Source organism: Callospermophilus lateralis, chromosome 8 (genome assembly GCF_048772815.1).
Source record: "Callospermophilus lateralis isolate mCalLat2 chromosome 8, mCalLat2.hap1, whole genome shotgun sequence".
Classification (NCBI taxonomy): Eukaryota; Metazoa; Chordata; class Mammalia; order Rodentia; family Sciuridae; genus Callospermophilus; species Callospermophilus lateralis.
Window position 1 is genome coordinate 32,228,677 of NC_135312.1, and position 12,959 is coordinate 32,241,635.

The window sequence follows — 12,959 nt, forward strand, 5'->3', positions numbered from 1 at the left end:
GGACAGGCAAGCGGGCAGCAGAAAGTCACTTTGGCCGCAGGGACAGTCTAAGTGGGACGTTGCCACAGTAGCTGGAACCCAAGGACAAGAGGGTAAAGGGGGCTGGAAAGGCTTTCTGTATTATCCCCCGAAGAGGAGCATCAGAGTCCATTCTGTTACAAGCAAGAACCTAGGAGTCAGCTCCCAGACAGCACCAGCCCCCCCCCCCCTTTACTTTGTCTCGACACTCCCTCGGATCTTTTCAAACTTTCTGGTTGTTGTTTTTTAACAGTTGCTATCTTCCGAATTTTTATATTTACTTATTTTTTTAAAAAAATTTTTCTAAGCAAGTCATAGAGTTGGTTGTGGCCCTCCCATCTCTCCCTGTCACCTGCTCGGGCCACAGTCACACATTCCCCGAGACAGACATACACCCAACACGCAGACACAGCCCCCTGAGAGTGCCCCCCGAGTCCAGTCCGCCTGTTCACACCCCCCACTTAGCAGGCTGAGCCCTGGCCTCTGCTCGGCCAGCCACAGGCGGGTGCGAAGCCAGAGAAGTTTTTCGTTTCGTTTTGTTTTGTTTTGCTTGGGGGTGAGGAAGGGGGTAGGAGTGGGGTTGAAATAGGGGCAACGTCATTTGCTCGTTATTCGTTTCGCGATTATTTTAGGCCCTCGATGAAAAAGCCACGGCAGCAGCGACAACAATAGCCTTGGGCCTACCCGCTCGCCCACTCGCCCGCCCGGACCCTGGCTCTCGCGCTGTCGCCGCCGCCGCCGCCGCCGCCGGATCGCAGATCAGAACATACTGCTCTTCACTAAGGCGGCTTTGGCACCGTTGGGTCTTTGGAGTGAAGATAGGACGCTGGCGAAGGGGCCACCGAGCGAATCTGGGATGGAGGTGATGGGGCCGGGGCCGGGAGCCCAGCCTTGTCCAGGCCCCCCGGCCGCAGCCAGGCCTCCCGCCGCCGCCGCTGCCGCCGCCGCCGCCGCCGCCGCAGCCGCCGCCGCCGCCGCCGCAGCGCTGCCCTTGCCGGGTTCGCCTCCCGGGCCCCCCGGCCCGGCCGCTCCCGGAGCTCCCGCCGGGCTGGGCCCGCCGCCACCGCCGCCACTGGCCCCGCAGCTGGGGGTGGGGTTGGGGTTGGGGCCCGGGCCCCCAGTGCTGTCCGGGTCGGTGCTCTTGGCCTCTTTGCTCTCGTCGTCCCGAGAGGAATCAGACTTTTTCCCCGAGGAGCCGTTCTTGGCTGCGGCCGCTGCAGCAGCTGCTGCGCGCTCCTGCTTGCGAAACTTGGCGCGGCGGTTCTGGAACCACACCTGGCCCAAGAGGGCAGGAAAGACGATGAGAGCGGGAAAAAGAAGAAAAAAAGAAGGAAAAAAAAAAAGCGGCTGTTAGAGTGTCCCACGTTCCATTTCGGACGGTTTTAACATCCATCCCCTACCCGGTCACCCATGCGCCACAAAGATCACACATAACGCTCTCCCAGCCCATCAAGTCTACCTATCTTTTCTGCCAGTTCATCTTAGGGGGAAAAAAACTTTCTCTGGGCGTGAGCATGCTAGGGCAATTGCACCTTGCGCGAGAGGTAAAAAGACCGCAATTCCTAGGACGGCTCTAAAATGGAAGCCCTTGTTTTGCTGTGTCTTTGCTCAGTCGGCTTCTTAAGCAACCCCAAGCTCGCCATATCCCAGGGTTCGAGTCTAATGCTAAACTTTAATTGGTAGGAGGGGGCCTCGGTTTGGGGGCCGGCTGCTGATCTCCCGACTTTGGGCCTGAAGGAGCTTGCGATTGTGTGCACCGCCCTTCCACTGGGGGGCTCACCAGGAGAGGTCCCTTGGCCCGCTCTTTAAACACTCTTGGATTCCTAAAAGGTTAAAGTTAAGTCGTAGCTCCTGACCTTCAGGGAATCATAGCCCCTTTCCAAATCTGCTGCAAGTCACAGTACCCGAGAAAAATGCACCACGGCACTAGGTCCAAATTCCTTTGGCACTTAGGCTAAAAGCGCTTGAATTAGGAGGCATTTAATAAAAATTGTTTATAATACGGGGCAAAATCTGCATTTCTCCCACGGGGCACTTTCTGCCCCTGAATGCTTTGCTCATTCACGTTTCAAGGGCCCCTGAATTCCTCTACTCCAATGGGAAACACTTTGCAGTTGTGAATAAATTGCCAAGAGCGCGCGCCCTAACCTTTCCTCGAGCGCACAGCTGTGCCAAATTCAACCACTCCGACCAGCCCTGGGTCCTTGACCCTTCCCACAAGAGGCCCTGGGATTATGAACCGTGAGCTGCACCACCCACCCCGCAACCCCAATCCCTGCCGGGGCCAGTGCAGGAGCTGGGTCAGTTTGCCGGCGCGGGTACCTGGACTCGCGCCTCTGTGAGGTCGATCTTCAGGGCTAACTCCTCCCGGGTGTAGATGTCCGGGTAGTGAGTCTCAGCGAAGACCCTCTCCAGCTCTTTGAGCTGCGCACTGGTGAAAGTGGTGCGGATGCGCCGCTGCTTGCGTTTCTCGTTGAGGCCGCCGTGGTCGGTGAAGAGTTTGTAAGGAACTAGGGGATGACAGGGGAGACAATGAGCAGAACAGTCAGGAGCGCGAGGGCAGCGGGGCTGGAATGCAGAGACTCCAAGGTCAGAGCGCCCGGGAGCCGCTACCAGCACTCGAGTAGGGGGTACCCGAGAGGAGCTGCGCGAGGGGGAAAAACCGGAGCAAATTAATTATATACCGAAAACAGCGGCTCAAACTTCGGGTTTTGGCCGGGGCCCTTCTAGCACAAGCGCCTTTGGGTGGGTGGAAAAGGCGTATTTGAGATGGCTTGAGGCCCGGGACATGGGATAGAGCTTTCAGCAGGAAAAAAAAAAAAAAAAAAAAACAGTCCAAAAACATCAGTTGTAATATCAGGGAGCCAGGGGAAAAGTTACCAAACACTCCCACCGTTGCAACTTTTCAATTCTCAGAAGTTGACGCGACCCAAAAGTTGGGGGAAAGTGCTGCAAAAAAAAATAATAAATGAAAGAAATGATCATAAAAATGACCAGCCAGAGAGGTGTGAGCCGCTGTCGGTTCTTAAAAAAAGAGACACTGCCAGTAATGAGCTTTACTCTTTGTTATTTAATTATTTTCTAAGCTTTACGTCTCATCGCAAAGTAAATAAATTATGCCTATCATTTTGGCAGCTTAAGATAATTTTGTTGGCGGTTCGGGTGTGACTAGGATAGTGTAACCCTGTAAGTGAATTACCCCTCCCTGCAATCGCTTCTAACGTGATAAATTCTTTCATTTGTGTAAGCAAATTTCGTTTGGTAAATACTAAACACATTTCCATTTTCAAATGCAATCAAGGCTTCCTATATACGAGCGGAAAGGCGGCTTCCTCCGCTGAGAGAGCTGGCGGTCCTTACCTGCGGCGTACGGACTGCTCTGGTGGTCCCTGAGGGTGCCGAGGCTGCAGGATCCCGGTGTGAGGGACGGGCAGCCGGACGTGGCCCCAAAAGTGGTCCTTATCGGGTTATACTGGAAGCCACTGGCCTGGCTGCAGGAACTGAAGTCAGCATAGGCTGAAGCCAGGCTCGAGGTGTCCATCCCAGCCATACAGGACTCGTAGGCAGAGGAATTGAGGTAAGAATATTCCATTTTATACATTGAAAAGGTTCTAGATGGCTCAGCCAAGTGGAAAAATGAAATAAAAGATGGATATGGAGAAGGTGGCTGGAGAGGGGAGATGTGCACAGCTCAACGCCTGCCTCCAAACTGGCCTCCTTACTACCAGCAGAGCCTAGTTTTATGAAAAAGCCTCCTATGAGATGCCTTGTCTGAGGTCTCTAGAGCATATAGTCCTCATAATAAACTTGGCTCTTTCCACTTGGACAATAGCAAAGCGGTTGGTCTTATTGCTGGCGCTTTTTACATGACAATAACTCATCCGTCTATTGGGCTGGCACTGGGGAACTGAGCTGTCCAACCTCCCTATCATTGATTCCTGCATCTCTAATTAGAATTTAATACCACACCATTACGCACTGAGCCCCTGATCCTCCCTTCTAACCAGCTCCCTGCCCTTTAATTCAATCACACTACTTGGAAATAATGAAAGTTGGGTGACGATTCTCCCTGATCCAATTTCCCCGAGCTTTTAAGCCTTTTTAACTGATCATATACCTAAGGCATAAATTGAGATAGTGTGCGTGTTTTCCCCCTTCTTCGTCCTCTTTTTTTTTTTTTTTCCTCCCTTCCCTTGGTTAGGGAGAAGAAACCTTGATGTCATAGAAAACCTGTTTTGTAAGAGTGTTACACGCTCAATTTAACAACAAGCCTACCCCCCAAAGTGCATGAAATGTTATAAAGGACTGGGACATTGGCAAGACTCAGGCGCCCTGTAACATAGAGTAAGTGGGCCAAAGGGGTTTATGTGAATGATAAGCAGATTTCTTTAAAATTCACCTGGTAGCAGAGGTGAAAAAAAAATACAGAACATATTTTCAATTGCATTTCTCCCTGCAGCTTAATGTGCTTTCAAGAAACTCAGGCATACAGCCGCTTAAAAAATAAAAATAAAAAATAAACCTGAGTAAATCTCTCGAATGTAAGACATCTCGATTCTCCACCCATGAGTTCTTTGCGCTCAGTGCTGCATCTGAATTAGCAGAGGTTTGTATCTGGTTGGTTTATGGATTCAGAATGGTTGTTCAGTTTAATTACGCCATAGCTACCAAGTGGGCATGAAGCATACCCAAACGTGCCTCCTCTTTCAAGCCCTTCTGGTGCTCTCCCTTTCTTTTTTTCTTTTCTTTTGCCTCCACTATTCTCAGGTGCCCACAACCAACCGTAGACCTCGGGCTTCCCAAACAGGATTGCTGTTTACCCTTTAGATTTGCGGACTGCACTGGGAGAAACCCTTTCCATTTAAATGTCCAGGCAAAAGCTCCAAGGCCGGGCAGCTTCCTCTCCGGATTCCTCAGGGCCTTGGGTGCTGGCAGCCAGGCACAGACAAAGAAGGGAGCCGTGATTTGTGGACCTCGGTGGCCTCATGATTTAAGTGGAGGATAATTTTCATTTGGTTCGTTAGACTCTAGCAGAATAAGGGAAACTATTTCATTAAATCCTTCCTCTCGGTGGACAAGAGGGGGAATACTGAGTTGAATCGCCGTGTGGTGTAAACAAACCCTGGATATTTTATATGAATTAAATGTGTAGATAATTAGTTTTATTGCATTCATTACCCCCTTTATGTGCTCTGTAACAAGTCAGTAATTAAAGTAACAAACTCATAAAGTCTTTATAGGGGCATTTAGGCGTTCAGTGTTTGCCAAACTAAGTGGTTTAATTCGATGCTAGTGCCGGGGAGTGGATGGGCGCGCGCTCTCCACTGCCACCCTGTTTTATTGCGCACTAAACTGCTGAGGATGCTGTAATGGATTAAACAGGGACAGCGGCCCCCCAACCCTGTGCTTCTCTGTGGGGTGAGTTTCAGGCTCCTCTCAGGTGTGTTTGCCTGTCCGCCGGACATCAGAAAGAGCTAAAGTCAGGAGAGCAGGCAGCAGGACCTACCGAGGAACCCGGTGATAGTTTTATGGGGAGGGCTGATAGTTTTATTGCAGTTGTATGTTGTACAATGCGTATTTGATAAAGAGGGCCCTTGGTGACCAGTGTGCACTTTTTTGTGCACAGGGGTGAAATGAAAATAAATGCGTACAAGGTTTTACTGCGGCGGTAAACAAATTGCAATGCTCTAAATGGTTTTTCTTTATGGTCACCAGACAAGAGGAGAAAGGGGATGCAAACATCTGTCTTCAGTCCCCTAAACCTAAAGGCCAGCAAAGACGGATGCGAATCCAAGTGTTATTACAGCGGGGATTTGTCTTTATTTATCCCGCTCTCATGAATATGAATCTGCATCTGAACCAGGAGGTGGCTGGATCCCTTTGGACTCCACACAAGGAATTTCCCCCACCCCTAATCCCCACCACCTTCCCACTTAAGAGAGATGGGGTTACAAGGATGTGATTGTCAAAGTTTCTGGGTTCCATCGGGATTCGGGGGATAGAGGTTGCTTCCCCGTTTTTCTAAGATGACCCTACTACATTCCAGTCCCGCCATGGGGAAGTGTACGTTGAGAACATCGGCCAGGGTAGCAACCGGCCAGCCCCACTTCTCCACGGCTGAGGTGGGGTTTAAGCGCATTTCTCTACAGGAGCGACTTAGGGTGTCTGGGAGAAGATGCGTTTCAGTTACAAGATCTATTCTTGACAACAGCCAGGTTCCGGGTTCACAGCACCCTTGGAATCGGCTCTTCGGTGCAGCTGGGGTGCATCTGCATCTCTGCGGGTTGTAGAGTGTGCGCTCCTGGGGAAACTCCATCCCCGCCCTGCGCTGTTGCCCTGCACCCAAGCTGGAGCCCTACCACAAATCTTAGTGCAGGTCAATTTCATCTTGAGTCAGGGATAGCTTTTGGGACAACCACCTAAAGTGTGCAGGAGAAGTCGGAGAAGCGGGGTTTATGCCGGCAGGTTTTGTAGATGTTTCTTAGGGCAAAGTGGGAATTTGGGGATGTAGCAGGATGCAAGGGGAAATTCCTGCGCGAGGTGGAGTCTGGGGTAAGAAATTCACTGTGCAACTCAGGGGAGCTGGGTTGACTCAAGAAAAAGCGAAGGGATCGGGTCTAGGACTTCGCCTAGGGCCCAGACGAGGGAAGTATCAATGCGAGGAGGATGCCCCAAGATCGGGCCAGACCCAGATCCAACCGAGGCCAGTACTGGTCGCCTGCCCAGGGCTCGATCCCTCCTCGCCCTGCAGTCTGGGTCTCCCCGCGGCCTTGGCTCCCCGCCGCCGCCTCCTCATAGAGCCAGCCCTCTCCTCGGCGCCGGGGCAGTTCCCCGGCCTCTCTCCAGGCGCCCCCTGGTGCCCATCCTCTCCCGGTCGCGGTGCGGTGCGCCCCCTCGCCTTTGTAGGAGCAGACCTTTCAGAGCAGGGACCGCACGGTCGGATGAGCAAACGCTCTTGACTTCATTTTCCCCTTTGTAGGCCTTGTAGGTTTATTTTGTTTAGTGTCACCGTCCCTCCCCCGCTAGCCCTGGCCCATCGTTCCTCTGCCCGTCTTTTGTGGCCCGGGGTCCTGCTTCTGCTCAGAGATGAAAGGCGTGCGGGGCTGGGCCAGGCCAGAGCCCCAGCCCCAGCGCCCTGTTTTGTTCCAGTTGTGCTTTCTACACGCGAGCTCTCCCCTAAAAGTTGTACCAAATGGTTAATTTAATTATTCCAACTATAGACCAACTGCTTCAGCAGCCTCCACCACGCGTCTGGGAGGAAAAAAGAAACCATCTATAAGAAATAATCTAATAAAAGTGAAGTGTAGAAAAACCCCTCCTGATTTTCAACCGGCACAAATAGAATTAGAGCTTCAGCATCCTTTTCCCAAACAGACCTTTTGTCCAGATCACAACTTCAGCCAACCAGCAATGTGTACAGTGCCTGCTATTTATTTTAATAGAGGCGGGTGGGTAGGGAGATGGATTGATAGATAAATGGCCACATGGATAGATGGATGGTTTGATCCATCTTCCTCTGACTTCCCTTTCTTAATATGTGTACACGGTTGATTTTTTTTTCCCTTGCCGATTTTCTGAATCAATAATGGAAAGGCAATGCTATTGGCAAAAGAAAAAAAAAAAAAAGGCCATTTAAAGTACAAAAAAGGGAAGAGCCTACCAGCATATATGCCATGAGAAAAAAAAATGTTTACATGCTACCCAGTACCAAATGAAAAAGGTTGAAAGTTTAAAAGAAACTTTTCTTTCCTTTTCTTTGCCATTCATAGGAGGGTTTCTTTTTCTTCTTCTTTTTTTCCTTGAAAGTCAGAAAGAATGTTAGAAGACAAGGAAACAAAACAGCAAACAAAATGCCATTGTATTGTAGTAGCAATTCATGGGAAAAAGCTTGTCAGCCTCCTAATGCCTCACTCCTAGGAGGCTGTTTTGAGGCTGTTTTACCGCAGGCAAAACACAATAACTTGGGAATGAATAAAATATTAAATACCAGTGAGAGTTTCAGAGGAATTTTATTTTTGATTGCTTTATTTAATGCTGCATCCAAATTATCCCAGCACAGCCAGCCCACTGCCTAGCTAAGCCTCCACTCAGAACCAACATTCTCTCAACCAGAGAATTAAAAGGCAAGCTTTGTCCTTGGGTTTCTTCAAAAAGATTTCTGCAGGCAAGCAACTCTTCTCATTCACCTGCACCAAAGAAAATAATCTAGAATTTATTAAGACAGCATTTCCCCAGAACATAAAGCAAAACAACCACAGCATTCCCAAGCCTGATAGCTCACTGTATTGGCCTAGGATTTAGATATTTTTTTAACCACATATTTCAACTGCATAGGAACCATAATACATGTTTCATAATAGAAACTTTGGGGTTCTGGTAACTAACTTCCTGGCTCTGTGAGACTAATAATTTTATTAGCTGATTGACAAGAGTTTGCAAAGCAATCAACACAGTGCTGGGCACCTAGAAAGAATCCAGTGGGTGTCAGCTACCAGTACAAGAATGATAGTGATGATGATAATGATATTGGCAGAGTCTGAATTGTGTATTGTACACTTGAATTTGGAATTTAGATGATTCGTAGACATACCCATCTTTTCTATTGCATATTTATGTGGAAAAGGATAGGGAAGTCAAAGAGTAGGCTCTAGGAGATTAATGGGAGAAAACAAAGAGGTAGAAAATTTTCATTTTTTAAGGAATTAACTAAAAGCCATATTTTTATTGGATAAGTTAACTCTATGTTTTATCTTACATTATATTCAATACTCATGCATGATTAATAAGGTGCTTCACCCCTAATGTTGTATGTTCAGAGTGCTGTCTCTGTAAAAGACACTTGCCCTGGGTAAGCATGTGAATTTGGGTTGGATCTTTAATGATAACTCCTAGCTGGTGTTTCTGTATCTGGATTAACTTTGGAGGCATCCCATGGGGTACCAACCCCGGTATCCACACTTCAAAGGACATCACCATGGAAAGCCCAAGTCTATTCCTCCTCTCCCTTCCTCCTCCCACCCCTAACAATGCTATAATTAGCAGAAGGGGCTGCCTATTACCTTTTTGCTGGGGTTTGGCTAATAGTAGTAACATCTGCTAGGCTGTTGGTTGGGGAGACATGGAGCATTTGATCAGAGTCACAGATGTAAAAGTGACATCTGCTTGTAACAAAGGAAGGAGAAACAAAATTAAATTAGGCAGGGAGCCCTCTCTGTCTGAACTAAAAAAAAAAAAAAAAAAAAAAAAAAAAAAAAAAAGACTATTTGAAGGAGAGGGGAAAAGTAAGCATGAGCTGACCAAGCTTGCAGGACAGAGCTAGTGAAGAGGATCATGATTTTTCTGGGCCACCAGCTGCCAGAATAACTGAGGTAGCAGCACCCCAAGTCAGCAATGTCCTGAGACCTTGAAGGCATCTTAATGTTTCAAAGAAAATGGCCAGGCAAAATTGTCCCTCTCAGTGAAGCAATGTCCTGGCCTATGTGAGTAGAGCGTGGACTGAGAAATCATTTTCAGGTTGAAGACAGGAAAAGGCACCAAGTCAAAGCCTCCAGGTTGCTAATATCCCAGAGTGTTTGGATGAGATTGAGCAGAAACAAGAGTTTTACTTCACATTTGTATTAAAACTCCTATCATCATGAGCCGTTCTTCACTAGGCTTATATGTGTGACTAGAAGATTGTGTCTGGCAGTTAAAACTGTCCACACAGTGTCTGAAAAAGGGCTCAGTGGGGTGGGGGCACACAGAGGCCATTGCTTAACAACCTCTCTACTTTTGTTCTAGGAAACCACCTTCTCACTCATGCTCTCCCTCTTCCTATAATTTCCAAAATTTCTTCAAACGGAACACATTATGATAGTTTTACATGAGTTCATTTCACAATGATAACAAGCTATTGAACAAGAATTGTCTCAATTTCCTACTTCCCCATCCATAAGCCAAGTGACTTTGGCATAGACTTCATCCTTCCACGATTCCCGCAGCCAGGAGCAGGAAGCCTGTTCTAATTGAAAGCAAATCCCTGCATCATGCTTTGGAGTCCAGTGTCTTCCACTAGCTCAGGGGTCTTACCTCACTCTTCCTCGGTCGTGGAGCTCCATATTCTCCTGCTCATCTGGACATACCCTGTTGTCCTCTAAACATGCTCAAGTCACACTCATGCTAATAACCACTCACTCTCTATCCTCTCTTGGCCACACTTCACTGTCACTATGGATCTCTTTTCTCCCCTGTATAGTCAAATATCTTGCAGTTGTCTCTTCTCACTGTCTTTGTTTCTTTGCTTCTCAGTCATTCTGTAGCTTCCTCCACGGTGGCTTCCTCATGCAAATGAAACATTTCTCATATGGCCATCAAATCCACTGGGGATTCCAGGTCTGGAATCTTGAATGTGTCTGTCACTAGGGAAGTTTAATCAATATTTCTGGTTCTCCCCACTTCTAAGCACATGTTAATATTTCACTTACCTACCCCCTAGAAGTTAGGTTCAGCTATGTGATTTGTTCTGGCCAATGAAAACAGGATAGAAGTAGAAAGTGTGACATCCGGTGAAAGCTTAAGAGCAAGCATTCAAATCCTTCTCTCTCTCCTTTTTCCTCTCCTATGCTCCAAACAGTGACTGCTTTGTGGGCCTGAGTTCCACAGTGAGGATGCTATGGAGAAGTCCCAGCAAACCCACAATAGACAAGTATTTTTCAGCCTATCAGGGAAAGCTTCCAGAAGAGGTGACATCTTCTATGCTGGGTATCACTGGGTGAGTAGGAATGAGCAAATAAAACAGTGGTGAAGTGACAAAAAGAGAAGCTTCCAGATATAGGAACCAAAGCCAGAGAGACCATGGATGTTTGGGAATCTATCCATAGTTCTGGTTAGTTTTTGTTAGAGAAGGAAAAAGGAGCACCCAAAAAGGGCTTTGGTGATACACACGACAGGAGGGGTTGGCTGGACTCAGATCCTGCAAGACTGTGGATGTAGTTTAGTGTGATTTAAGGGGGAGAGGTAAAGAAGCAGGGAAGCCAAGAGATAAATTAGGAGGCTGTGGCTCAATGCTAAGCAAGAAATGATGAATACTTACACTTGAGAACAGTGTAGGATAAGTGAATGGACTCAAGAAATATTAAAGCAGGGCTGGGATTGTGGCTCAGTGGTAGAGCGCTTGCCTAGCACGTGCGAGGCCCTGGGTTCGATCCTCAGCACCACACAAAAATAAATAAAAAAAAAGATATTGTGTCCAACTGCAACTAAAAAAGAAATATTAAAGCAGTAGTGTTTGAGGACAGATAGTCTCTAGTCCCTTTGTTCCATGCTAGGAGTGCAGGGAATCCAAGAATATACTTCAAAACCAAAACCCCATATCCATTGGCAAGTTCTTCATTTTGTGACTTGGGTCCAGTGGTCCTCATTAATACACTTACTTCTCTGGGCTTGCTATCACTAGATGGTATCAGCCATTCCCTCACTACAAAGACCCATATTTACTAAACACTATGTGGTAGAAATCTGCACTTCTTGAGAGCTGATTTGGCGAGGGAGCAAACCCAAGACCTTCAATTGTCTGAGCGGGAGGGGAGCTGCCAGAATGAAAGTGGGCCCCAGTGTGCATTCTGGGAAAGTTTGGGCACCATATTTGCAGGATCAAGGACCCATGCTGGACTGTCCATTTCACCTATCACTCCTCCACTGGGGGAAAACCTTTGTTGCTTCAGGGGCCAGGATAAGACATTTATCCTTTTTGTTAATTGAATGATGGGAGAGGTGTCTGGAAATGTCCCTCTACATGTATTTCTCTATGAAAGAAAGAACCTGGGGCAATGTGTGGTTGGAAATCAAAGGAGGTACCTGAACTAGGCAAGAGAGTAGGATGGGTAAGGGCAGTGATTATTATCTTCTATCCCTCCATGCTTTCAGTCTTAGAATTTTGTTATCCCTCCTGGGTGTGTATTAGGGAGAAAATGCCAAAAGCCTGGTGCCTCAGAGGAAAGGAACCCCAGTGGTGACAGAACAGGGTTCTACAGAGGCAACTGTCCTGCGTGGTGCTTCCTTCCGATTGTCTCTCCAGTCACAAGCATAGCTATCCATTGCCTCCATCCACAGGAAAGCCTGCCTTGTTCCTGGTACCCAGGCTCTATGTTGCCTCCATCATCCTCAGAATTAATTCCAGTGAGACAGTCGTGCCTTTTTAGTCAGCCCAGAGACCCCAACCAGAGGTGTGTTGGGAACGCCTGGAGTCATTCGCTGTCTTCAACGGCTCAGCCTTGAAAGACATATAAAAATGGATGAAACTTTGAAAGTGCCCCAAATTGTTTTCCTTCCTGAGTCTTCAAAGGACCCTGTTGTTGTTTTTGTTTGTTCATGCCATTTTGTTTCATTTAGGAAGTTTGTGGGTTTTGCCAGTAATGCGCGGCAGCATCATGCATTTTAATGTGAATTTCAGCTGATTCAGAATTTAGAAGCAAATGCAATCCAGTACTTAGGGACAGGCACCACGTGTCCTAGACCTCAGGAGCCAGAGACAATAAAATGGTTACAATGATGCATGTTTGTAGTATTTCCCCTTTTAGATATAATGGAGAATGTTAATTTTTTTCTTCTTTCATTTCCTTTTCCTAGTGCTGGGGATTGAACCCAAGAGCACTCTACCACTGAGCTATATTGAGACAGGGTCTCACTAAGTTGCCCAGGCTGCCTTGAACTTGCAATCCTCCTCCCTCAGCCTCCCTTGAGAAACTGGATTACAGGTGTGAGCCACTGTGCCTGACTTTATTTTTAAACACATGTTTCTTCTCTCCTCTGTCAGCTGGTTGGTTTACCATGATAAGTTAAACAATAGCCTTGAGAATTACAAGGCTGAGGGTTCTAATCCCGGTTGGCTGCTGACTCCCTTGTTTTTTCATGAGCCTTTACCATTTGAGCTTGGACTTGCAGAAGGGAAGGAGGAAGATGGA

The 12,959-nt window shown here is 47.7% G+C and overlaps 1 protein-coding gene across 1 annotated transcript; it reads right to left on the reverse strand.

Annotated features, from left to right (window-relative positions):
• Positions 1 to 777: 777 nt before the first annotated feature.
• On the reverse strand, positions 778 to 3,619 carry Phox2b (paired like homeobox 2B). Its single transcript, XM_076865158.2, has 3 exons — positions 3,379 to 3,619; positions 2,341 to 2,528; positions 778 to 1,293 (listed from the first exon to the last, which is right to left on the reverse strand). Exons 1-3 carry the CDS (start codon positions 3,617 to 3,619, stop codon positions 778 to 780), a joined length of 945 nt encoding a protein of 314 aa, XP_076721273.2.
• Positions 3,620 to 12,959: the final 9,340 nt, after the last annotated feature.